The sequence below is a fragment of the Coloeus monedula genome (assembly GCF_965178545.1).
Source record: "Coloeus monedula genome assembly, chromosome: 3".
NCBI classification, from domain to species: domain Eukaryota; kingdom Metazoa; phylum Chordata; class Aves; order Passeriformes; family Corvidae; genus Coloeus; species Coloeus monedula.
In genome coordinates, this window is record NC_138783.1 from 53,950,169 (window position 1) to 53,977,928 (window position 27,760).

General features: G+C 42.8%; 1 protein-coding gene across 2 annotated transcripts in view; it reads left to right on the forward strand.

Moving 5' to 3' along the window:
• The first annotated feature begins 2,094 nt into the window (after positions 1-2,094).
• DHRS12 (dehydrogenase/reductase 12) overlaps positions 2,095-27,760 on the forward strand; it is a 29,172-nt gene continuing 3,506 nt past the window's right edge. The window contains exons 1-9 of one of the 2 annotated variants that reach the window (XM_082279074.1): positions 2,095-2,174; positions 2,809-2,942; positions 5,493-5,575; positions 11,927-12,019; positions 12,830-12,911; positions 22,398-22,459; positions 23,191-23,295; positions 23,850-23,940; positions 25,258-25,395. In XM_082279074.1, the coding sequence (XP_082135200.1) occupies positions 2,119-2,174; positions 2,809-2,942; positions 5,493-5,575; positions 11,927-12,019; positions 12,830-12,911; positions 22,398-22,459; positions 23,191-23,295; positions 23,850-23,940; positions 25,258-25,395 (844 nt within the window). In that variant the 5' untranslated portion in view covers positions 2,095-2,118. Of the gene's footprint in view, positions 2,175-2,808; positions 2,943-5,492; positions 5,576-11,926; positions 12,020-12,829; positions 12,912-22,397; positions 22,460-23,190; positions 23,296-23,849; positions 23,941-24,036; positions 24,194-25,257; positions 25,396-27,760 lie in introns of those variants that run through there. The other variant, XM_082279075.1, reaches the window with a different exon arrangement.

Below are 27,760 nucleotides of genomic sequence, written 5' to 3' on the forward strand. Positions count from 1 at the left end.
TAGGACAGTGTGCAAGGGTCCTGCTTTTGCTGTGACGGTTGGACTTGATGATCTTGGCGGTCTTTCCCAAACTTAATGATTGATTCTATGAAGCTGCTCAGACAGAGTGCTGTGACAGTTCCTTTCTGAATGCAAGCTTAACCCCTCAGTACAGAAAAAAGCAAGTGTTTCTAAGCAGAAATGTCTCAACTGAATGTGCTCAGGGATTGGTGCACTCTGGCAAGGGCATAATTTCTGGGCATTTACAAAATCTCCTTAAAATGCCATTTGTTAGAAGAGTACAGCTAATATCACAGTAGGGGTGTTGCAGTATTTGCATAATATTCTCTGAGAAAATTGTGTATGTACCAGGATGATACTGGTAGCCAACACTACATTCAGACATCTTCTGTAATCTCAACATGAGTAATATGCTGTAATTGCCCATTACTGCTTAACCCCCAAAATATTATGAGCTGGTCCCATTCTCTGCCTGCCAAAATCTATTTTTGTGTTTGACTCACAGACAGCTTCTGCCAGGCATACTCACACTGGTTAGCACCTCAGGGCTGCACCATGCAGCATCATGCTGATCACAGTCCAAATGGTTGAGCCTGTGAGGAATTCTTTGTCTCTGCATGCACCCCATTTATTTCCAGAGGTTGGCAGACTGCAGGGACAAACTTCCCAATTTATGAGAACACAGGCTGAAACTACAAACAAAACACATCAGACCCATCATCCCATTTTGCCTGTACTAAGCCATAATCTCAGTTCCTAAGAAATAAATAGGGTAAACACAGAAATGACAAGGCAATAATGCACGATCTGGCTTACTGCATTTACATTTTTTAATAGAGTCTTTCAATTGTTTTAAGAACAAGCATTTTTAAATTTCATGCAAAGGTATAACATGTAGTTGGATGGCCTCTGCATGGAAGAAAATATCACAGTGAAAATGTGTCTCTTTGCCCTCTAAATACTCTTATTTCACACGTAATATACAGTACAAGCAGACAGGGCCGAATTCAGAAGTTGTAACTTCATGGTAGGCAGCGCCTTTTGTATGAGCCTAATACTCACACATCGTGCTGAGAAAGTGGAAGAATTTAGTACAAGGCCTTTGCCAGGGCGAAGAGATTTAGAGATTTAGAAAAGGAAGTATCAGGCTATAATACAGCATCAAAAAAGAGAGAGTATTCCCATTTCTTCCCTATCTGTGCTTTTGAAACCAGGTAACTTAAGCTCTTGAAAACTTACATAGGGTTTGCAAAGGAGCTTCTCTGCATATGGCCTTGCATACCCCATAAAATGCATGAATTTATCCAACTTGCACACTGAACTCTCTAAGTGCATAGTCCTTTTGTGTACTTAAAAGTATAATTATGCCTATGATGACAACTTCCTTATGGCTAACATGGGCTGTCCAGATGTGCAAGTCTAAGCGCTTCTCTTGGGCTTCACAGGTTCAAAGAACATACCAAAGGAACTGAAAACCTTTTGAATTTCACTCCTCTTACTGCAACAGCCACTCAGGTACCCTTTTCCTTACTGGAATACTTCATCAGTAGGAGCTGGGTATTTAATGGATTTGCTATGCGAAATGATACTTCATGTGGCACATCGTTGTTTATGTTTCTGTGGGAGCATCCCTTTGGCAGCTTTCCAGGGCACAGGATGCAGCCCTAGGTCCTGTAGCACTGCTCCCTGTTCCCAAAAGACAACACCCCGTTTGCAGCCCCAGCTTAGCTGGCAACCGCATCTGTCCCGAGCTGGCGTTCTGGGAAATTCTCCATCCTTCCTCTGCCACCACCTTCGCCAGGCCCAGCCGTCTGCAGCGAGGTAGGGGCTGGTTGCAGCCGTACTTCATGGCTAATGACGAAGGGGAGAAAACAGAAGGGATTAAGAAGAACCAGCCCATGAACTGCTGCTAAGGAGGAAGTCGGCGCCACTGCCCCCCCTCTGTCACACTCGCCGCGCTGCCTCGCACCCTCCCTTAGCGCGGCCGGTCCACGGCGGTGACCGCGGCCGGGCCGAGCGAGGCCGCCTCTCAGCCCTTACCTAACGCGGGCACGGCCGCCTTATGTAAGGGCAGAGGCGGGGCCGGCACCGCTGCGGGGCGGCGGCGGCGGCAGCGCCATGTCCTGGTACCGTAACACCGTGTGGTTCGTGAAGGGGCTGCGGGAGTACACGAGGTACGGGCGGCGGCCGCCCGGGGCCCGGGAGGCGGCGTGGGGCGGGCGCAGCGCCCGAGCTGAGGCGTTCCTGTCTGTGCGCGGGCGTTCACCCGCGGCGAGGCCGTGTCCCCCTGGTGTTTTATGGACGGCTGCCCGCCCCCGCCAAGGCGGGCAGATTCCCACCCCGCTCGGAGAGGGCTGCCCGGCCCGCCCTGGGGCTCTGGCCGGGCCGGTCCCCGAGGGTCGAGGTGAGGGCTGGGTGGCTTGGGGCGGCCAAACGCCACCGCGAGTTGTGGCTTTCATTGCAAAACGTGGGAACAGCCTGCCCAGGGAAGTGATGCAGACGGCATCCCTGGAAGTGTTCAAAAAAACATCTGGATACGACACTTGAGGACATGGGTGTACGTGGTGGTGCTGCTGAGTTGATGGTTAGACTTGATCTTAAAGGCCTTTTTCCAACCTTAATGATTCTATGATACATTGCTGATTGCAGTGTCACTGGTGTTCATGGCCTGTCCCATGGGTACAGAGAGTAAACAGGGCAATTACTGTATGCTGAGCTGTGAGAGGAAAGTGCTTTTCAACCCACACATGTGTTTATTTTGGAAGGTTTCTCTTCTAGTTTCTCACAGGTGTCTCTTGATTTGTTCAGATCTGGCTACGAGTCTGCTTCCAGGCACTTCAACCCAGCTGATGTGGAGGTGGATGTGGCTGGAAGATCCTTCCTGGTCACTGGTGCAAACAGTGGCATTGGCAAGGCCACGGCCAAGGAGATAGCGAGGAGAGGTGAGCCGGGCTGCCCTGGAGCTCCCAGGAGGCTTACAGAGAAGATGGAAGGAAGCGGGTTGGCCTTCCAGCACACACACACCCCCCTGGGATGTGGGGTCGTTTTACAGGGCTCTTAGTGTGGGTTAGAGGTTTAAGCACAATCAGTGCGGTGAAAACTGGAATAAGGAAACCAAATTAGCAGAGACGATCTGCAAATCGTTTTTCAAGTGCATGTTTACCAAAACTGTCTGTGTTATAGTGGCATCTAAGGATGTTGGTGACGGATCAGTGTCTGTTTAAGGCTAATTCAGTATCAGTAGCAACTGGGCTGAATTTGAACTGAGGAATTTGCAAATGTATCATATGACGAAAGAAAACAATTGTCTTTGCCAAAATGAGATGGGAGAGCATAAAAAAAGCAATGTAGGTGTTCTTGATCTTGATGATAATACCCTGGAGTTTGTGCCCTTTGACTGATTACGTGTAGTTGGTTTTTTTTATGTTGTTGTCTGTACGCAAGGACATGGTATGAACTGGACCTAGCTGCTGCTGAAGGATAAACTTAATCCCTTACAGAGTTGACAAAATAATTCCTGTTGTGCAAGAGTGACAGGAGTTTTGGCACGTAGAGAAAGGGAGGAGCTTGTGGCTCTTTGCTCTCTTTGTGTGCTTAGGTTTTGTAACTATGTCACAAAGGAAAGTGGCGACTCAGTTAAATTAAACTTGAATTTATTTTATTAAAAATAAAACTGTTAGCATCAAAGACTCTTTGGGTTAAAGATCTACATCAGTGCCAGCACGTGATTGATTTCAGGTTCCCGCTACTGCTAATGTATATAATCACTTTATGTAAGTAGTGCTTTGTCAGGTGACTGGTTTGCTCACAAATGGATATCTCTACCAGGTTTTGCAAACTAGACAGCTGGCTGGATGTGTATGGGATTTGGTCACCATGTTTAGCAGAACAACCTTGGGCTCAGACTGCATGTCTGATATGTTGTATGGGCATTGCTGTTCATATGAAGTTAAATGACTTCCTGGTCCCATCCTTGAACATCTCACTTTGAAACTCAGTGTCAGCTGTTGGGGCTCAGACTTCTAGTTGAATCTCTTCAAGGGCACCACAAGAAGAAAATAAGTAATTCAGACTCAGCAGAAGAATAATCAAGCTATGTTGGCTTTACCTCCAAGCACTCAGATCTTTCTAACTAATGATGATCTTTCTGACAATTTCTGTGTTCTGAGTTCCGCTTTTCTCTGAATTGGTGTCTTATGGGTATGCAGATTTGGGATTTCCTCTATGTCTTGTGAACTGCACTTCCAGCTTGATAGAGTCTTCTCCCAACTACTCTGACTATTCCCATGTGTTAAGTTCAAATAGTTTCAATCTTTACCATGTAAAATACATTTAAATTCCTTTCCTAGTGTATCTGTCACACCAAAACTTCCCCCCTGTCCTGGTGCTCAGTGGAAAAACCTCTCTTGTAGACAAAAGATTTTATTGTCAGACCCCAGACTGGGCTGTGCAGTGTGGGACTGTATCACCTCAAGGTAGACTTGGTGTTTTCCATTTGGGTTCTGGGCACTAGAAGTGTGACCCAACACAACTGTTTATCAGTGATTAATTATGTTTCTATTAGGGGTTAATTCCTTGAGATTGCTAGTGGTGAACTGATAGCAATCCCTAGAACACCTTTAAAAACAGGCAAAGGTAAAGAGTATAGGTATTCCTATGACTAAAATTAACACATGACTTGTAACAATCAGAGACTATGAAGCAAAAAAAAAAAAAGTTTGCCTAGCTCTACTTTAGTCTTGTTTTTGAAGACATTCTTTAATGTGGCTAAGTGATGAGACTGTGTTATGTATCCAGGTCTCTGAGAAGAGCCTTGCCTTGTGTATTCCTTTAATGGAAAAGTTGGTTGACTCTAGAGGTCACCTTGCTCAGCATCTCATTTGGAGCAGGACTGTTGGCAGCAGTAGATCAAACCAGTCACTGCTGTGTCTTGCTGCTTGATACCCACAAGGATGCAGATTGTGCATCCTCTTGGGACAGCCTGGTCCATTCAGAAGAAAACTACTGAAAATTATTTTTCTTAATAGATGACCTGAGCCTCCCAAGCTGCAATTTGAGGCTATAGTCCTTGTCATATCTCTACTGCTGAGAATTCTGATATCTGGCACTTCTATTTCCTTTTCACAGAGTGATTCTAGTCACTTGTGTGGTTCAAGCCCTTTACTGAACTTCCTAAGGCATTTATCAAAAAACTATCAATAATACAGATGCCTTAGCTTCAATTTCCAGTGTAGCTCTGGTATGTCACCCACTAAACATGATGTACAGACTTGACAGAAATGGTTTGAGCACAGTACTTAGAGTGCAGTGGCTTTTTCCATACGTGCAGCCTTGCATGATGACCCTGCCTGCCTTCACAGGAACCAGAGCCAAGCAAAAATATTCCATCTTTTTTCTGATATCTAGTATCTCATCTAATTAAAATGCTGATGTTTCCCCCTAATGCGGGTAGTAATTAAGTATCAAGTGCTTTTCTTGTCGCAATCCACCAGGTGGCACGGTTCATCTGGTTTGCCGAAATAAGGAACGGGCTGAAGTTGCCAAAGAGGAAATAGTGACAGAAACGGGCAATCAGGTGAGCTGGTTTTCAGTCTTTTGTTTACTCTTAGAAAAGTTGTTATTATTAAAGGCCCCAGGGGCCTTGAGATACTCTTCCAACATCTTGTTGTTGTGTTTTTAATAATATTTTCATACAGACATGGAAACATCTAGTAGTTTATAATTCAAATGGTTTGAAGTGATTTAACTTCATTAGGTGATGTATTCTGTGATTAATAACATCATCAGCAGCATGCTGTTTTATTTAATGTTTGTTGTCGATTTGCTTTCTGATGTCCTACTTACTTACTATTCCTAACTATGTGGCTGAGGCTTTTAAAAGTTAATGCATTGCAACACTTGCAACAACATTTATGAGTCTACAGCATTGGAGCTGAAGGTTTTATGTGTCTGAATAACATGCTCTTGATTTGCTAAGGTTGGCTGCTCTGTGAAGTGCTGTGTGTGGTCCTTATTCTGTGCTCTACATGCGTTTTCATCTCCTTTTCTTATATCTCTTCCTTTCCTCTGTTACACATTCTTTTGGTTTCTGTATGTATCGCTCTGCAGTACACGCCTGTATCTGTCACTGTTGCTTTTCCTAATTGTTCAGGAGGGTGTGCTTATGGAGAAATTCACTAGTCATTATCTTTCTATCTTGGTGCCCTGGTTTTGGCTGGGATAGAGTTAATTTTCTTCATAGCAGTTCCTCTGGTGCTATGCTTTGGATCTGTGACCAAACCAGTGTTGACAACTCACATTTTAGTTATTGCTGAATAGTGCTCACACAGCATCAAAGCCTTTTCTCATTCTCACACCGCCCCACCAGTGAGCAGGCTGGGGTGCACAAGAAGATGGGAGGGGTCACACTGGGACAGCTGACCAAAGGGACACCCCAGACCATGTGACATTGTGCTCAGCAGTAAAGGCTGCGAGGAAGAAGGAGTAAAGCGGGACATTCACGGTTATAGTGTTTGGCTTTCCAAATTACTGTTGCATGGGATGAAATCCTGCTTTCCTGGGGATTGCTAGATGCCTGCCTGACAATGGGAAGTAGTGAATTAATTCCTTGTTTTACTTTGTTTGCACACACAGTTGTGCTTCACTTATTAATGGCTTTATCTCATCCCACAAGTTGTGCTGGTTTTGTCCTTGTGATTTTCTCCCCATTCCCACTGGAAGTGGAGTGAGTAAATAGGGTTATATGGGGCTGAACTGTCTACCATGGTTAACCCACAGCATTTGGATGGAGACCTAATCTTCATTTTAAATAATGACTTGACTCTTGTACACAGTATTTTGATTCCAGTAATGGTTTTTAATGTGGCTCAAAAATTTTGAAGACTTTTTTATGGTTAGAGATGTCATATTGACTAAATTTCTGCTCTTTGATTTCAGCTCCCTAGTGTGGCACAACCAGCATTACTCTTCAGTTCTTTAATGAAGGTGAATTAGATCAGTCCTTATGTAGAAATAAATACTTTCCAGCTGTCTATAGCTGTGTAATCCCATGGCTATAGTAAGACTGGTGATTATCTGTGTTACCTCCTTCTCTAACTGCAGTCAGACAGCCTGGGAAGAGAGGTGAGTTTGACCTCTGAAGGTTTCTTCATTTTCTGTCACCTGGTGAAAAAAACTTGAGGCAAATAATATTCTTCCTCTAAAGGCAGAATAATTACTGCATTCCCACTTTTTGGTGGGCTGCGAACCCATAGTTTCTGTAGTCATGAGAGAGTGTGAGGGCACTGCAGAACTTGTTTGTGACCCAGGGCACTCATGCAGAGAGCAGCTCTCAGTGAAGTGTTAGATGAGCTGTACAAGAGGCCCTGTGGGACACGTGACTGCACTGGGAAGAGCATTTTAATAAGGAGTCCATAAGAACATCCTTCTTTATAAGTGCTCATTCAGAAGCAATCCAGAGGGATAATAAAATGCTTTATCTGCAACTTGACAAGCTGTATCCAGGCTGAACTTGCTCTTCCTGATAATTTGGATGGAGATCCTGTTATAGCATACACCAAAGATTTTTTCCATCTTCCACAGTACATGCTGGAGTTCAGTGCTGAAATGGAATTATTTGGCAGTCACCTGCCCCTAGATCTGGGAACTGGAAAGTTCTCCTAATCTGTTGAAATAGATCCAGTCACAGAGATTAGGTTTCACTTTGAAAATGGCTGTGCTACCTTCGAGGACCTTTATAGGTAACAGGCCTGAATATCCTTTTCCAGAGTCAGTGTGACAGTGTTCAGCAGATAAACGTTGATTTGCATCTTTTTCAATCTCTGAAATCCCGTGTAATAGTGAACATCTGCCCAAAAAACTTTACCTCTTCTGTGCCAGTAGATAATGGTATTAGCTTTAAAAGCAGAAAGTTTTAAAGAGGTATCCAGCTTGAACCAGTAGAGCAGTGTTAAGTTTTTGGTCAGAAATAATTCACAGAGTGGGTATGGTTGGAAGGGACCACGGTGGGTCATCTGGTCCAATCTCCTTGATCAGGCAGAGTTATCCTAGAGCACGTTATTACAGTGAGAAAATTCTGACCCAAACTCAACTAAGGAGCTGAAATCAAATGGCTAGAGAGAAAGTCATGTGCTTTTTATCTTCAGGGAAGCATAATTACAGGCAGGCAATAATGCCATATCATTTTTTCAGCTTCTTCACTTATCTCATTTGCTTGTATAATGAGTATTTAAAGAAACAACTTGGAAAGCGAGGAGGCCCTTTAATGATTGTTTGTTGTTTTGCAAGAGAACACATCCTCTGCATAATTATTTTAAAACTGTCTTTTCCTGGCATACGTCATAAGACAATCTGTGGAGTGTCTTTGAGACTAAGTGCTATCTAGGAGAAGAGTAGGAGTTGACGTGCCTTTGTATGCTGATAAATGCCACTGTGCTTGTACTATGTAGAACACAAATCTGCAGAAAGCAGAAGAATTGTCTGTAGCAAACAGCAAAAGGTTTTTGATGTTTTGGAGGGAGGAATTATTTCTAGCTTTAGTGGTTTAGAAAATGATAACTTTGCTCAATGTTAAACCTTTTTTTTTTAATTCTATTGCATCCACATTGCTGGCCATAGTATTGCAAAACATTGCAAGAGTGTTGTGACATGGAATGACTGACAAGGATGTAGGAGTTAATGCAGCAGTTAGCATGGAAGGGGATGCAAAAGGCACCCAGCACTCTGAGACAGCTGGAGTGGGTGCAGTGATGCTCCTGAAAGCATGCTCTCCCACCCTGGCGGGAGCCACGTGGGAGTGGCACATAGGAGACCTGTCCAGACAGAGCTCCAGAGGGATAATGTGGCAGATGTTGGGTTGCAGGGAGTGACTGGTACTTTTCCCTGACCCTGGGGAAGGGGATGATGGTGGCTTCATCTGTTGGGTTCTGCTGTCCTCAGGGTGCTGAGCTGCCAGGTGAAGTGACAGCAGGAGGTGAGCAGGCTGCAGAACCATAGGGAATAGAAACAGGAGATTGGCAAGGTCTCTACAGAGAGTAGAAGAGCACATTGCATGGAAGGAGGGATGGCTGGAAGCTGCATTTGAATAAGTGGTGGATAGAGTGTCCTAAGATGGGGAGGAATGGAAGCTTGTGAACGCTGGCAACAGAAGGCAGCTCCTTCTCTGCCTGCAGATGTGCATTTATAGGATAGGTATAGCACCATGGTAACAGATGAGGAAGAGCAAGCTCTGTCAGGGGAGGTGTTGGAGACAGATGATCCTGAACAGTTGTTGACAGTGGGAGGAAGCTGTGGGTGATGATGGCTGAAGACTCCTTCCTGTGGGGGATGGAGACACCCATCTGCAGTCTTGGCTTGATGACTTGAGAGGTTTGTCACTTGCTGGGGACTCAGATGTAAGGTATTGCAGAGAGTCTGCTGAGGCTGGTCTGGACCTTAGACTAGTACCTCTTGTTGCCCAACCACATAGGCACCCATGATGTTGTGAGGGGTGACCTGGAATTCGCCAAGAGTGTTTACAGAGAGTCAAGGGCAAGTTGTGGTCTCCTAAATCCATACAGTGAAAGGGAAGGGCTTGGGTAGGAGCTTACATGCCCTGAAGGTCAACACCTGAATGTTCAGCTGGTGTCACTTTGGCCTTTGTCACTTTGACCTTTATGTACTTCTTGTACCGTCTCTGTTAGATGAGCTGAGCAGCAATGACAAATTGGAGCAAGAGTGTCTTTGCCAACAGGTTTGCTAAGCTTAGTGAGGAGGCTTTAAAGTGGTTCATTGGTTGGTAGTGACCAAACCTGGGAGAGTCATGGGAACAGTGAGTATGTGTCATGGGGACAGCAAATTGGAGGAAGCTCTCACAGTTTTCATGAGAAAGCAGCATATCTGGGAGCCCATTTCAGATGCCTGTTCATGAGTACACATAGCACAGGAAACACTCATGCATGACTGCAGAGCTGTGATCTCCCTGGGATTAGAGAGAAATGGTTGGCATGACTCAAGCACTGGAGTGGATCTATACTTTTGCTCGTTGTACTGGTTTTGGCTGGAGTGGGGGTAATTTTCATCACAGTGGCTGGTATGGGACTGTGTTTTGGATTTGTGCTGAATACAGGGTTGATAATACAGAGATGCTTTTGTAGTTGCTGAAGAGGGCTTATATAGAGCCAAGGCCTTTTCTACTTTTTGTACTGCCACACTGGAGAAGAAGTTGGGGTTGCACGGGAGGTTGTGAGGAGACACAGCCAGGACAGGTTGACAAACTGACCAGAGGGTTATTTCAGACCATATGACATCACGCTCAGTTTATGAAGCTGGGGGAAAGAAAAAGGAATGGGGAGATGTTTGGGGTGGTGGCTTCCCAAGTAACCATTATGTGTGATGGGGCCTTGCTCTCCAGGAGATGGCTGAACACCTGCCTGTCTGTGGGAAGCAGTCAATTAATTCCTTGTAAAAAGCCTAAAGGACCTGGTATTCCCAGGAAGTTTCCCATCCAAGTACTAACCAGGCCCAACCCTGATTAGTTTCTGAGATCAGACAAGGTTGGGTGTTCTCAGGGGGTATGGCCATGGGCTTGGGGTTTTTTGCTTTTGTGTGTGGCTTTTGCTTTCCCTATTAATCTGTCTTTATCTCAACCCACATGTTCTCTATCTTTTACCCTTCTGATTCTCTCCCTGATCCCTATGGTGAAATGACTCTGCCTGTGGACAAGAGGGGAGCAGTGCTCTCCTTAATTTTGACAAGGCCTTTTACATGGTTTGCCATGATATCCTTGTAGCCAGTTTGAAGAGATGTGGTTTGAACTGGTGGGTGAAAAGGTAGATGGAAAACTCTGGAACATGTGGCTCCAAAAGTAACAATCAACAGTACAAAGCTGATCTGTTAATGATTTTTAGTGGCATCCCCCAGGAGTCAATACAGGGGCAAAACCTGATGACATCTTTTTAACAGCACGGGTGACAGAATGAAGTGCAGCCTTTGCCTAGCTGGCTGGAAAGCAGATTGCAGAAAGGGACCTGGGAGTGCCAAGTTGTCCCTCTGTGAGCAGTGCCCTGGGGCAGGGAAGGCCAATCATACCCCAGGCTGTACGAACATGAATCTAGCCAGCAGACTGAGGGAAGTGCATCTTCCTCTCTATTAAGCCTTTGTGAAACCACAGCAGGAGTCCTTTGCCTGGATTTGCACTCCCCAGGAGGAGGAAGTCATCCATGTCCTGGAGTGAGTCCAGCAGGGGGTGACTAGGGAGATGGGACATGTGATGTGCAAGGTGACTCTGAGAAGGCTGATTTTGCTCAGTGTTGGGAAGGCTGAGATGGGTCTGGCTGATGGGAGTGTGTAGGGAAGGCACTGCCATGCTTCTCTTGGAGGTCTGCAGTGGGAGGACAAGAGGCAGCTGACACAGATTGGAACAGGGACAAAATTCTGAGTAGATAGTAGGAAAAATGTTTTCACCATGAGGGTGATCAAACACTGGAGGCTCAGACAGGCTGGTGAATCTCCATGTTTGCCAAACAGCCTCCAGAGGTCTCTTCCAATCTAGGTTATTCTCTAATGCTGTGACTTGGAGCATTTCCGTGGAAAGTTCAGCCAAAGAGAGAGCTGCTAAATTGTTTAAACGGAAATTTTGCAAGGTTTGCAGTATTTTTCTAGTTCTCTGCTATGCCTGGTGGTCTGTCACATATATTTATCTAAATAGGACTCTCTCTTAATAACTTTGGCATTAAAAATCTGTGTCTCAGAAGCAGCTGAAGCAATGACTAAGCATGTTTTAAGGACTAGAGTTAAATTTTGCAGTTGTGCATGTTAACCTGTATTAGTTGCATTCTGGAGACAATATTTTTTTCATACTGCTTAAATACCTTTTCACCTAGACAGGCCTAAACAGGGTCTCTCTTCACTTTCCCTGTTGATTGTGACTTAGTTTCTTTTCCTTTAGAATATCTTCTTGCATATTGTGGATGTATCTAATCCCAAGGAAATATGGAAGTTTGCTGAAAAATTCCAAAATGAACATAAATTAAATGTGTTGGTAAGTTCATGTACTTAAATCATGTGTGTCTGTCTTGGGAGTGTGTAGCCTATGAATTTATCTGACAAGTCATGTAGACCTCACAGTTTGGCCCACAATTCTCCCCTTATTTTTCTCTAGATGTTTTTTTTTCAGGAGTCTCCATGGTTTGCTTGCTCTTGTCCTTTCTCAGTTCACACAGATGTGCTAAAAAAAAGAGAAAAGCAGTAATTTTATAGCTGCATCTTTGGAGACACCACACATTTTCTCTTTGACTTCCATTACTAATAACATTGTCCTTCTTAAAGCTAGACCTTCTGAAAGACTAAACTTTTGCAAGAAGTCCAAAGACTAAAACTTAGCCAGGGGAGAGGAAACAGTTAATCATCATGGTTGGTAAGGGGCTCAGTACAGTTTCCCCTTTATTTAGCAGTGAAAATTTGCTTGGGGGGCTGTACTGCAGCCGAGGCACCTGGAGCAGTTCCTTTGGTGCTTACTAGATGAGGAATGTCTGATAAAAATGGGGAAATAAGTTTTGAGGAGTGGCAGTGAACATGGAGGAAGGTGTGTAGGGGCAGATCTTTTTTTTTTGAAGTGGGAAAGAAAAGCCTGAGCTCCTTCTGGAAGGTAAGGCAGAGAAAGAAATGTGTCAGAGACTATGCTAGCTGCACACAGCTTGCAAGCATGTTTTATTGAACAAATAAAAGCTACACTGTGTAGCTTTGTGTTGCAGTGTCAGGAAACAGCAGATTAACATGGACTGCTCATATGTGTGGATTTCCTTGTAGATATTTGTGTAGATTATTTTTGTTTAAAGGAGTTGTTTTACAGATCAACAATGCGGGATGTATGGTGAATAGCAGAGAATTAACTGAAGATGGACTTGAAAAAAACTTTGCAACAAACACTTTGGGTGAGTATTGGAGGTTTGGTTCTGGAACATACTTATTTTGCTTACAGAAGTGTGTTTTTATAGCTGGGTTTGTGAAGTATGTATTCCTGCTCAAAGAGCAATCATAGCATTGCTATGCTAGGGAAGAAGCTGGAAAGGAAAAGGAGAAATATTACAGCTGTTTGGAGTGTCATTTTTTAATTTCTCTGTTTTTTTCAATTGTTCTGATATCAGCACCTTTATTTATCATAGCAGAAGTGGGCAGTTGCAGGTTGATTCTGAAATCTGCTAGCGAACTTTGTTCCAAGCATTGTTGCTGCTGATGTTCTTTGAAATAATTGTGTTTCTGGGGTTTGGATGGAGCTTGGAGCACATTCAGATGTTTATAGAGACGTTCAAATGTTTGAGTGGGCTTGCACAGCCCTGTTTGATGTGCCAGAGGCACTGTGTAGGAAGCCTGTGCCACGTATGGTGCCCTGGATGCTCTCAAACATGTAATCTCTAGTCAAGGGACTGAGCAGTAGTGGGCAAGTCTTGGGCACTCCATGTGAAAGGGGCATTTTGTGTGAACTGTGGCAGTGGTGTAAGAGGGACAAATGATGGGAAACAAGTCAAGAGGGAAAGTGGAGATGTGGGAGGGCAGGAAAAATGGTGAGCAAAGTGGAAGGTTCCCCACAGAAGTCGTGGAAAAAGAGGTGAGCAAAAAGCCAGCCAGCAGAGAGAAGAGCTGTCTGAGACTGCTGATATCTGTAAGGCTGGAAGCTGCACCTCTTGCAAAGAGACACATGGTACTTGCATCCACCCAACAGTCCTGCTACTCTTCCCCCTCTGCCTCCCTGCCGGGTAGGTGGATTTCTCAAGAGACTGTCTTTAATATATTCAAAAGTGACACATTAAGGAAGAACTGTGGTGCTTTGTTTCTGTATTTTCCTCCTGTTCATCAGTATCTGGAATGAGGAAGGGGAAAACCTAGTCTGTAAAGATAAGGCATTTATAGAACTAGCATAATCTGGAAACAATTGTTGGTTTTTATTCTTAGCCGTTTTCCTGTGTTGATTCCTTAAATGCTATTTATGTTTGAAAACTAACATTTTAGTATAAATGTCTTTTGCTTCACTATTACTGTACATACAGCTCATTTTTTCTGCAAGTCTGAATAGATTAAATTGACAATTAAATCAAGTATAAAGGCACAGATTCATTTGCTTCTGACTAATCTTTTGCTAACATACTTCTATTTCTCATGGCCAAAAAATTCATAAAGAGTTTTATTTTGCCATGACATTTCCCCTGGCTGCACAAGTACAAGAACTTCTACCTTGAGGAATCTATTCACCATAAATTAGTTTAAATCCTCTTTTGGTCGTTCAGACTAAAACCCAGCAATGTGCAAAGGTACAGTTCTTCCAGGGAGAAGCAGAGTGAAACAAACACAACAATCTGAATGCAAATGCATGCTTTGGTTTAGTTTGAGACATTGAGGATATTAACTGCTGAGGAACTGTACTAGTGCATCACTTGAATTATATTTTATCTCACAAGTAGAAGCAGCAAATTCTGCTTTTCCAGCTGTAAATCAGCCTTACTAGCAGTATACAACTGCACAGAGGAAGCTGAATTATGGTTGTAGCAAACTAGGAAAATGCCTGTATTATCTTTTGTGGATGTTACTTATAGATCTCCTTTATTCATTCGTGTATCACTTGCTGCATGATTGCATAAGAAGTTTAGGGAGGTAAATCATCCTCTGTTGTCCGACTTTTTCAGAGTTCAGGCAAGGACTGGGTTGTTTGCTTAGACTGCTTCTCCCTAGATAAAAATAAGGATTAGATTTTGGATCTTTTAGAACAGAGTGGGACTTGGTTGAGCTGGAAGAAGCTGGCAGTGCAACAGGAAGCTTCTGTGCTTGCAGGCCAGACACACATGAAGGACCAAGGCTACAAACCGCAGGCTTTTTTCTTCAAAGTCAGGGATAGGGTAATAAATCATAACATCTGGAGTTTTAGTAGGAGAAAGTTGAGTGGAGAAATACCTGTCAGAGTAGATGCTGTGTTATTTCCCTGAGTACTAGGTACCTTTGGGTGTGTTTTACTTGGGAGAAGTTATTTCTGTTTTAGTAACTCTCTGTGGTTATAGAGAGGAAAGCCTGGCTAAATTAGATATGGCTGGTACATAAGTTGGCTATAAACTGGAATGTGGTCTGAAAGAACAAACTAAGTTCTGTTCTTTGCCCCAGTAATGCTAAAGCCTGAAGGGTGACATGGGCTCAAGGCCCTTGTTTGGAAAATGTGCAGTTGTTCCTCGCTTGACTGACAAGATAGAATAATACCAGTATCTTTTGCAGATCTTTACATGTAGGGTGTTCCTTCCATTTTTCTTTCACTATTTTTTTCCTACCCTGGCTCTTAGCTCTGGTCTAGTAAAGGAATGTGTAGGTTGTAACTATCTAAGAAAGCAAGACTGAAGTATAACATGCTTTAAATGCACGACACAGTTTTTGAATTCTGTACCTGATATCTGATTAACATTTATATAAGCTGTAAAATTGCTCATTTAGGTGTCTGAAATGCTGTGGAGCTTTTAAATCTAGTCTAGGAATATTTTCCTCTCGACTGATCTCTTACTCCATTTTTGACCATAATGGATGTCAGCGTTCAGTTCTAATTCATGATCTAACTTGTGGAACGTACTTTATATCCTGAACTTTTCTTGGGCATACATGGGACAGAAATAACTGCATAAGTCCTCTCGTATGATTATGTACAAAAATAACACTGGTTAGAATAGAAAGAAAAATTCTCTTAATGTAAAACACAGCTGACTGGCTAATTGAGGATAGCAACTGAAATAAGAGGTGCATAGTCCTTTCTGTTGCTGTCAGAATATGCAGGTGGATGAAGTTCATGAAAATGTAAAATGCAGGTTGATAGTTAAGGCTTTGTGTGGTTTGTTTAATATTCAGGTTCAAACTGTAAAGTGCTTTGAGCAGGTGGTGGCAGCTGCATCTGTGCTGGTGCCTGTAGCACACTTAAAATGAGTCTGAGGCAAAAACGCTGTATGGCTTGTTGTGGTTCTGTTGTTGCTGTCAAATGAAACACCTTGCCTTTATTCCCTGCTAGAGCCTCAAGAATTGTTGCCTGATCTCTGGAGCTCAGTGAATGTAGAGAGCAGAATAGCTGTGGAACACTTTGTAATGTGGGAGCACTGGCCAGGTACAAGTCTGAAGTAGCACTTTGCTGATTGAAACACACTTTCAGTACCAAATTGAGTGACTCGCTTGGGATAATGTGGGCAGATTGCCTGCAGACCTGCCGATCCTGATGGGCAGATTTTTTTCTCTGTCTTCTAGTTTGTGTGATGTTGCCCTTATATTTCTTCCTGTGGGCTGACCATGTACTCAGAGTTGTACCCAGGAGCTGGGCAGCAACAAGCAATCATTTCCTCTGATGAGACTTGCAGACTTCTGAGTCAAAACTTTTTAAATTTAATTTTATTTTACTTGTTTTAGTATAACTCCCAGCAAATACTATTAAAGGTGGTGGTATTCAGTCCTTTTGGAAAAAAACTTCGGCATTGATAAGCAAGTGGAGGCAAAAGCATCATGTTCTTATTGAAGCACTAGACACTTAGCTGAAGCAATCCTTTTTCCTCTATTTTATCACCTGCCTCACTTTACTTCACTCAACGTATCTTCCTGCTTAACATGGAAAAATGGCATACATGTTACTTTTTTATTGCTACTTACCAGCCAAAGGGATGCTAAAACACACTGAGAGATAAATAAGTGATGCTCTCAGTATGCATTTTTTCCTCAATCTAATGTGCTCTCATGTTTTAGTAATATATAGACATACACTTCTACTCTCTGTGCAGAAGGGTTAGAGCCAGAGGAAATAGGATGTTTATCTGTCATAGTAACGCTATAGCCCATCTATGGCAAACTGCCTAACCTGGATAGGTGTTTGTCAATCTCTTCCCTATGTGTGACCTGTATCTAACTGGTGTTTCACAGAAGCCGGTGTAGCCTGGTGTGTTCTGAATTACTTGGAAGTCAAACAACTTGAATATCAGCTGTCAGTTTGCCATAAGTTCAATGCCTGATCTTTGGCAAGACAACCTCATCTGTGAAAAGGAGGCTGTGGTTCCAATTTTCTTTTCTAAAGAGCTTTGAGACTTATGGATGAGAGGTGGTATGTGAAAGGATAAAACTGAATATAATTGCACATGCAGTAATGGTACTGAAGCCTAGTTCCCAGGAGACAAAGGAACCCTTATTGAGATGAGCTTTGTCGTTTGAGGGAAATGTAAACCTTTGTTTTGTGTTTCATGTTCATTAACTCTTCCCATACGCTCTCAGTTATTGCTAGTGCAGTGGAATTGGCCCTCAGAGACAGCACACTAAAATCTTCGTTCCTGATCTCTTACTCAGGAAAAGAGACTCAGGGATGTCTCTTACTGGGAACTGCATAAACTCCAGGCTTGAAAAGATAATCAGGCCAAGGAAGAATGTCACTTTGTTTGTTGGGTGGTTTTGTTTGTTTGTTTCTGTGGTTTGTTTTTACTTGGACTCAAGAAAAGCAAGCTAGTTTAACCGATTTCTACCAGATGAATGAGCCATTGAAGTCTGCACAATAAAAGGGTGGTGTTTCGTTTTTTGGGGGTTTTTTTTGTTCCCACTTTTTTCACAGTCGAAATAACACTGTTCCTAATAATACTGCAGAGCTCAGACAGATGAAAAACTTCAGTGAGTATGGTGCTGGCTGCCTGCCCTTATCTGAATGTTAGCAGGGTAAAAACCTCAGCAGCAATGTGCCACTAATTGCCAGATAGAACATCAAGCAAAAAACTTTCTGGAATCCTCCAAGACACTTGGGTCCACAGTAATTGTATCATCAATTAATTTGATGTTATAAGCAGGTAGTGGCTTTACAATGGTACTTCTGCTGAAACCATAATTTTCTTAAAAATTGATTTATAAAATACAGATTTTAGGATCACATTAAATCTTAAAGCAAATCAGAGTATCTGTTTGTGTACTTTTATTTTATGTGATACCCTGTTGATTTTCAATCTGAAATATGTGAATCCTAAGGAGTCTTCCAGGTTCTGGCAGACTGATCTACGCCAGTTCGGAAATCTGTGTGCACAGTGTTTCTTTATATTTTCTGTTGGGCTATCCTGTGTTTTGCTCAGTTTCATGTTTTAGTACAGAACGACTTGCAATGTTCTGTGGGAAAGACTGTGTCTAATACGTGGTAGACTGCTGTCCCTTGCACTAGGACAGCTTTCATTTTGTTCATGTCGTGAGACCCACAGTGGAATAACTGTTGCAACAACATTCAGAGCTACCTTTCCATGTCTTCCATGGAGTCCCCTCAGCTTCTGCATCAGGTCATGGGGAAAGGTAGCATAACTTGATTTAGGAGTTCATGAGGCAGACAGGCTGATTTTTGTAGTTCTTGGGCTTTTTTAAAATAAACAACTTACTATATGAATCAAATGTTTATCTCTGCAATGGTGCCTTATTTTCTACACTTGTGTCATTAATATTTCACTCTGTGATTTTGAAACCACTGAATTAGTGTTTATCCAGGTTGACAGAGGAGTTCACTATAGGGAGTCAAAAACTGGAGTTGTTAGTTAGAGCACAATATCAGATTACTCAACTAAATTGAGGAGATCTCAGAGCAAGTGGAGCAATTACCAAACAGGCAATGTGTAGTGATTCAATATTTTTGGTGGGTTTTGTTTTTATAGTTATCAAAGAAACACAAAACTTAAATATTAATGTGATCCACACTTGGGAGGGAGTGTGCATGGACAAAGTGTGTTCTCATTAAATGCCATGTTCGTTACTTTCACTGGAATGACCGTGTTTAATGCATAGATTGGCAACCCACCCTGTCTACTTTACCATATGATACAGTTGGTTTAATGGTGTGTAATGGTGGAGTTGCTCTATATGAAACTTTTAATTACTCTCTATTATATGTGATTTCATATTATGTGAGATCACCTTCAAGATATAAAAGCTACAGAAGTTTTTCCAGAGAAAGCTAATGTTAAGAGACTGTTTATTTTAAAATAAATTGTACATCTATCCCAGGAGCCTTTTTAAGTAGAGAAAACATGGCCAGCCAGTACTGTCAAATGTCATTACACAGAACAGGGCTGTAGCTTGTCCAGTAGGTTTTGCAAGTCAACTCTTCACCTTGGCAGAGTTCAGTGAGGGCAAGATGAAATCCTTTATATGGGTGTGACAGACTGGACTCACCTTTTTCTGCATTCCTGCTGCTTCTGAGCAAACTCCCAAATTCATCTTGCTGGACTCCTTTGTATCACAGCAAATACTTCTCTTCAAAGGGAAATGTTGTATACCATTTATTTCACTGATTTTTTTCCCCTGTTACACCAGTGGGAGACAAGCTTTTGGGCCGTGTGGACAATGTACCTTCCGGTGACAGGAAATGGTAATGCACAAATCTGGCCCCTGTCACACAGTCCTAAATGAAGGTAGTACCAGCTGTATATCCAGCAGATAACCAATACTTACTGCTTTCAGTGCAAGGCACAGCACTCTTGAACTTTGCCTTTCATGTACTTTTGTGTTAAACTATTAAATAAAAAAAGAAGCCTCAAAAAATCTGTACAGTTTGAACAGTGATAATTAAGCATTAATCACATTTGGTATGTTTTACCTTTTTAAACTAAGTTCCATGGGAGGAAGTTTCTCCTTTAACAGACAAAAATGTTTTTGCATCAAGTAAATGTGTTAGAATGCTCAAGTACTCGTTTTGGAAAGGCTGATATCCAGTACATTCATATTAATAATCAAGTATTGGCAAAAGGATATACTCTTTGGATGTTGCCTAGATTTCCTTAAGTAGGGGCAGAGATGAATGTAGTTTCTTTTACCAATTCAGTCTTGGTTTTCCTTGCAAAGTTTATTTTTTACAAGAACAATTTCCTTCTTTTTTTTTTTTATAAGGACTGTGGCAGGCAATGCCTTTATTTTCAGCTTCCCCCTTTTACTCAGAAGTTAATTTTTGTGTTAGTGCCTGCTGCAATACAGCTGTGCTGGACAAGGTACCTGCTGTGAGGTACACGGCTGTGCCAGGCCCTGCAGTGACCACACTGAGCATTCTCCCAAGCTGTTTGACACCATCAGACCATGGGCCAGCTTTCGCACTGATAAAAATGGGGACGTTTCAATTGATGATGATGTATTCTAACCAGCAATAAAACTTGTTAACAAAGTGTATCTGTTCTACAATTACCGATCTAAATTTCTTTTCCAGGCTGTTTTGCCTGACAGACCAGCCCAGGCAAATAAGAATGGATAATATCCAAGTATTTTTGTCAAAGGAATGAGGAGTTTGTGTTCAAACACTTATAATGGGGACAGTAGTTGGTGAAATATTTAGCAGTGGGAGAAATTAAATGCTTCAGCCTTACTGCCTGATGCGTCGTGTCTGTGTATGTTTTCAGATACTGTTGCTTACCGTAGGAAGCTGTGATCAGAACTGCTCTGTTCGTGCTCTGTCTCAAAGCAAATGAGCAAGTGGTTTTGCAGGGCAAAAAGGTGGAATGCTCTGGCTTTATGGGATTTACTGAATTCTTAATAAACTTGAGGAAGAAAGGAGATGTGGGCTTTGCAGTTAGTCTGTGGTTCTAAATAAGCACATAAACTTCTGACAAGCTGCAATTGCTCTAAGCAGGATTTTTGGCATTGAACATTTCTCTTTTCCAGCTGGAAGACAAAACAAAACTCGGTTGTTAATGAGGCAACATTAGTGCATTCATCTTTGCAGCTCTTTAGAATTAACAAATCAACATGAAGTCCCTTAAAAGTGTAAATTAATCTGCAGGACGGTAAAATGGAGCATCCTCAGAGCTGGTGCATTGCAGCTCTGCCTTTAGGAGATGCAGCTTATTTAACCAAGACATGATGTTACTTTGCATTTTGAAGAATCCACAGCCAAACAGCATTTAAACCAGGCTCTCAGCTTGTACTGAAGTGCTTTTTTTTTTTTTTTGGATTATTTTTTCCCACATCGCAGCAGTGTCCCCTGACAGTCAGCGGGAGTTCTTGTACCGATGATGTCATCGCTCAGTCTCCCCGCCACTACCAGGGGACACAGCCGGGCTCTCGTTATTCACTGGCAACTGCCTTTGCTCACATTTTCTGCTGGAGACAGGCTGCTTTTACTCATCTGCTGTGCATTTGCTTTGTTTGATTTGCCCAGGTTTTAAATATATTGTGTGTGTATGGACATAACCTCTGATTACATAGAGAAAGTGAAGACTGCTGTGACTGACAGGGGAACTGAACAGCTTGTTCACCAAGCATGTAACACGTTTGATTTTGGTACCATATTTATAAACATGCTGTATTTTAACTGGGTGATCTCATTGCCTGTGTGGAAGAGAGGTTGTAAAGACGTGCTGAAGTCTTCATGCCTAGTGAAAAACATGGCCTCGGTGTCTAAAGGAAAAAAAATGTGTTTATCACCGATAGAATTGTTGAACTAGAGACATTTGTGGAGACATGAGAGGGAAGTAGATGCAGAAACACTAGATTAAATGGGGCTAGATTCATTTCAAATTAAATGGAATTTTTTAAAAATACATTTTAAGCAGAAAAAAAATCTCTGAAGAGATAAAACCAAAAAAAAAATCACTGTGTTGCACTCGGGTGAAACATCACTAGGTGTGTCTGTGTGTCTGAATCAGATGCACTGACAGTTGAGCAGTGTTTGGAATAACAAACTTTGCTGGTCATGGTAACAGCTGTAATGGAATACATTTGTGTGGTGTGTACCAATCCTTGCTAAGCGAACCCGATTAAAGCAGGGAAGGACACGATTAAGTTTTCCCAAGTAATCTTAGCTCAGCCTTGGGCAGGCAACATTAATACTTCTTCCTGCAAAGATTCCTTATCTTCCATAATGATCATGCTGGGGATTTAACGGGTAGGTTTTGTGTGCAACACAAATCAAAAGTGTCAGTGTACTCTGAGGGATTTCATAGTGAGAAGGCAAAAATGGACAAGTCTTAAGTGCATATGCAGTGCCCTAAGAACTGCAAGTATGAGGCACAGTTTCCTTCTCTTGTTCATGACCTGGCTTCTGTGTGTATATGCCTCACTCGGAGGGAAGCGGATTCCTGTTTCTTCACTGGTATCACCGTCCCCCACCCAAGGAATTCCATACCTGAGCCATTTTGCCTTCAGATTCGTGGCTGAAGGTAGTGAGCTGTTTTCTCTATAAGTACAAGAAATGTAAAAGTCTGTAAAATAACCTATGCCTTTTGCTAAGTATATGGCAATGTGAACCACTACAAGTTGAGTTGGCACATTGCAGATGAAGCAGCAACAAAAAATCATTGTCAAATTCAGATCAGGTTTCAGAGATAAAGGAACTTAGGGTTTTGGGTTGTTATAGAGGGTGAAGAGAAAAAAAAAGCTTTTTTTAAAAGGAAAAGTTAATGTTGGTGCCTGTGTTTTAGGTACATATATCATGACAACTGCCCTGCTGCCCCTCCTGGAAAAAGCAGCTGATGCCAGAGTGGTGAGTCTGTGATGCTGTTTAAAAAGGGTGTTTTACTATTTTTACCTTCAGGTTTGTGGCAGCAGTTCTCTGACTGTGTTAGCAATGCAGGATTACTTATAATGCTGTAAGGATCTCTAGAATCCTCTTGGATTTTGCTAACAACAACCTCCTCCTCTAAGGCAAAGCTCCTGCCTGCTGCTCTCAACCCTTCACTGGAAATCAGAGTAAAACACTTCATTTGGGAACTTACCCTCTTAGTTTCCTTAGGGCAAGTTAGCTCCTGCAGCAGAGTGCTAAATACCTACAACAGGAGTATAGTCTTAAAAGAGCTTTACAGATCCTGCTGTGAAATTAGACAGCAGGTACATTTTTAAAAAGGAAATTTCCCAAGTTTTGTATGGCTTCTGACTAGCTTCTGTAAATGCTAAACATACAAACTGCAAATAGTGCTATACTGCTATTTTCTTTCTCTCCATTACTTTTCAAAAGGAGGAAGCACAAAATTCCTGAAATGAATTAACATCACTTTGAATGAAAATCACTTCTTAAAAAAACTTACGTATCTTCCACATCATCTCCAGGTATGCTCTACTCACGAGCATAGCATAATGCAAAGAGTATGCAGGGGAATCCTGCTCCATAGGGACTTCCATCTATGGCCTGAAGACTACATTGCATGCATGAGTGCATCTGTGGGGAGTTCCTGGTTTTGCTTTTCATTCACTTGTTTTTCATTCATTTCATTACAGATAACTGTCTCTTCTGGGGGCATGCTAGTTCAAAAATTAAACGTATCTGACTTGCAGTCAGGAAATGGGCCATTTGATGGAACTATGGTGTATGCACAGAACAAGGTACAGTCCATGGGATTGAAAACAAAGCCCAGCTCTTCCTTGCTGGGCAGCTCATACCATCTGCTTTGCAAAAAGCCTGTTGTTCACTGTTGTTTTCTCATTGCATCCAACCCATATGGAGATGCACAGGCAATAATCTTCAGGATTATGATGGCATGCCCTTAGGGGTGCATACATCTTACATGAAGGAGAGCGTGGCTAGACTTTCATTCGATATGAGAGAAGTCGCGAGGGGTAACACTGTCTTTAGCTGATGAACCCTGTCTGTCTCCTTAGTTCTTGCCCACAGTCTGCAGTAAGTAGACGTGGTCAGTAAAAGCACTGCAGCTGCTTTAAAAGTAAACTTGTGGCCAGGGTATGGATGGCAATGACTGTGGAAGTCTCTGCTGAAATTACCCAATAAATCCAGTCAGGATGAGAAGGGTATATTTCTGCTGTACATGATATACTCCGGTATTTATGGCACATTTGATGTAGTTTATTTCCCTGGGAACTAATTTGGTGGACAGGCTGTTGAACTCGGTGCTAGTGTGGCTCTTACTGCTCTATCCTAGAGACAGCAAGTTGTCCTGACAGAACAGTGGGCAAAGGCTCACAGAAACATCCATTTCTCCGTAATGCACCCTGGCTGGGCAGACACTCCAGGTAACATCTGCCTCACACTCTGACAATATTTTTTTCTTTTCAGGATTAGTTTAAAAGCAAAGAGGAATGAAACTTCCTACTATATTTTTCCAACAGGTGCAGTAATTTCTTTTCTCCAAACTGCTGCTTGAAGTAGTTTTATATCCCCTTGGTGGCTCTATTCTGCACAGTGTCTGCTAGCTGTGTATATCTAGAGAATAATAATGGGCAGTGAACCCTTCCAGCCCTGCACAAATGCACAGCAGAGACACATAGTTCTTTAAGGTAACCTCCAAGTTACATTTGTAGTGGGACTGTTAAACACACAGATGGAGCTTCTGCCTCTGTAAGTACCAGCATGCAGACATTGGGAATTTGTGAGGGCGTGTAGGAGAATGCACCACTGTGCAAGCCCTGTTCCTGTACGCTCCCCCTAAACGTTTACTGCTGTTGAGCAGCAGTTTGGCCATTCAGCCCTTTGTCAGAGCTGCAGCTGTTCTTCAGTGACTGTGCCTCAGCAGGTGGGCCAGCATCAGTCATGCAGTATGCATGTTGCATTCCCCAGTCTTACCAGCCCCCAGTGCCCAAGCTTGGGATGCAGAATATCAATTCCATCTCTAGGTCTCCTATAGGAATGCAGTTTCCAACATTTGCTTCTGATGACAGAAGCATTTACCCTGTCTACTTTATGCTTGAAAATAGCCCTTTCCAACTTAAAATCCTGGTATTTCTTTTTCTTTAAAATACATTTATTTTTGCACTTCCTTTGTGGATTTCAAACCTAATGAACCATAAAGTTATCCCACCTACAAGTTCAAAGACTCTCCAACCCCCAAAAATAAACACCTATAGTAGATGGGCCTACAGTCATCATCTATTGGACAAAATTAAATGAAAACAGAGTTTAGACAGGATGTGTGCAGTTTTTAAATACAGTGCTGAAACTGGTTTCCTAAAACTGGTGAGAAAATAGGAGCTAAAAATCCCATTAAATATCTGGTTTTTGGAATTGATGTTTCCCCTGAGTTTGTCATCTTTACAGTTTAGAATGGAATTGGCACGAGAAGCTCTTACAGATCCTGTCATCAGTTTTGTCCCTGTAATTTGACCCAAACAAACAAGTGGTGGATCATCTGGCACCTTAGTGCTATTCTCCCACAAACCATCTAACTCCCAGATAGGGGAAAATACTCATTTTCTTCCATAAGCTCCAGAGATACCTTCTCTCCTTCCTACACACAAAATGGCAATTTGAAGCTGTTCTGTTTTTTGGGGGTTTTTTGTATCAAAAAAAAAGCCTTGCATGGCAGGCCACCATTCCACTGTTATCCGTTCCAGCCGTGAGGTCGTCCATGCCCGATTTCTACGAGAGGATGAGGAACTCGCTGCGCACGGAGGCCCAGGGAGCTGACACCGTCCTGTGGCTGGCAGTGTCAGCTGAAGCAACAAAGCTGCCCAGTGGCTTGTTCTTCCAGGGTAAGGAGGCAGTGTCTCTCACTGGTGATCCCTAGCCTGCCTGAGCTTAGGATCCCTGTCTGGCCTGGAAGGGGATGAAGGCTGCACCAGGCAGCTTGTTCAAAGGATAAAGCATTTCTCAAAGTCGTTTCAAGTCTTAAGGCTCGACTGAACGCTGTGCTTTTGTCCTCTGAAGTGGCTGATAGAGACTTCAAAGCATTTCTTTAGGGAGGGTTGGGGATTTTTGTAATGAAAATGGCTGCATGTGGGACTGTGCCAAGGGAAGGTGAATCACAGCAGTCAAACAGCATCTTTTATGATGCCAGGAAGCGAGGATCTTTCTCACAGAGCGCTGGGAATTGGCTTTGCTATGACAGGTTCTTCTTCCTACTGTTCCATGCTAGCTAAAACTGCCAATTCCCCCTTTCTCTAACACTGGGCAGACACTTGAGCACAGTGGCATTTTTGGCACTTAGCTTAGGGGATGGAAAAGTAGGACAGAGCCTTTCTTTTCTCCCAAGCAAATGACAGGTATCTTTGTAGGAGCAGCTGGAAGCAGGGATGCCTCAGTGGTGATGCAGGTCAGTCCAGAAAGAGAAAGCTCAGGGTAAGTGCTTACAGAAGCTCAGTACTTCTGTTGGATGTGGCACTAAATCCTGATCCACTGAATCTCTGTATGCAGAATGCAGGAAGCTCAGACTTTTCCACATTTGGGGTGACTTTGTCCCTTCTGTCCCACAGACAGTCACACAGGGCTGGCTGACAGATACTTAAATGGACATTTTTCATGTCAGCATGTGGTCCATGTGGAAACCCCACATCCCAGCTGGTCAGCCGTCTTTGTAGAACCAGGCTTTGCCTTTCTCTTACTCTGATCACTTTCTTCTGGTCCTAAGGCTTCTGCTCAGTCATTCTTTCTGTTTCTTTCATAATTCCACCAGGCTCTTGCCTTTGGCTTTTGTCTACCCCAAGCTTTGGTAAACAGAGAACATGCCCTGGCTCTTTAGCTAAAGCTGTTGACTTTTGAGAGCTTTGGTCCTGGCTTGACTGCTCTTAAAGCTGCAGGAGAAGTTCTGAGTATGTGTCCTGTGCTTATCAAGTAGTGGTGAGGTAATTTATTTCTTGCTCCTACTGCCTTTTGGAAGCCACAGCTTAACATGGGCACTCTTCAGGCCCTTTCAGTAAAGGGTTTGGGGTGCAGGAGCACTTCACCACAAACCCCACGCTTCTGGTCCTGGGCAGCCATTCCAAATCAACAGTTTCCCTCCATTTTCTACATTCTCTTTTACTGTTCCTTCTGAGAACAAACCAAAGCCAGCTTTTTTTTTTTTTTTTCTGAGAAAGAAATAAAGGGAAGTGAGAACATGACTAGTACTACCAGAATTCTCTGCATCTGCTAAAATATATAAAAAATGTTTAACAGAGACCTGCTTTCCAAAGACTAGAAGCATCTTCTCTATGATGCTGAACTTGGCTTTCACACCTAGTTCCCAAACTTTAGCACAGGCTACTGGAAGCACTATGGCTAGGTGGGAAGCAGTTCATAATCAGTGATGGAGAAGGGAATGTTCCTCTGCATGTTTCTCTCTCCTCAGTTTTCCATGAGCAGAAGCTATGTGGTGTGTGCAGTCAATTAAACATTTGCTCTTAAGAGAGCAAGTATCTCTGCTCTCCTGGGAAGCCCTGTGGCAGCCTGATAGGTTTTCAGGGAAATCTGCTGCCCAGGGTTGCAACAACTTGCTCTTTTTGTCTCAGCTGGCTGCTGTGGAAGTTGGGCTCACTGAACAGACTTAACAGTGCTGCACCAGTGCTCTGACTGTTGTTCCACACGCTTCTGACAGCATTGTCGTAAGGCTCCCGGGCTCTAGATACCATGTTTTTGGAGGGGAAAATCCCTTAGAATGGATGGTGGTAACAGCTGTATTTACAAAGTGAGTGACAGGCATGAGATTTGGAAAACCAAGCAAAGCATCAAACTGAGCAAACTTGGATATGTGTCACTTATGGTGATTGAGCAATAAGCCCAAATTCCTTTGCATTTAGAATTTAACCATTGTTTCCAAGGATGAAAGTAAGCATTTTAAGATTGAAAATAATCCTAACTACCAAGTCCCAGCTGGGGATCTGCACAGTACTAGAAACATTATCCAGGAGGCAAGAAAAAATGTTGTTTCAAGTGCAAAAGCATCCTCTGGCTGCAGCAACAAACTCCAGCTATTGCTCTTTGCCTGCAGTTGTTGCACTAGTGACAGGCATAACCTCACAAGGAAGCCTTCCTTTTCCTGTACTGTCCCTAGCTGCAAATGGGGGCTTGCTGTACAGTCCAGGTCATGCTGTGCTACAGTAAAATCACTCTAGTTCCAAAATACAAGTTGAATTAGTTTAA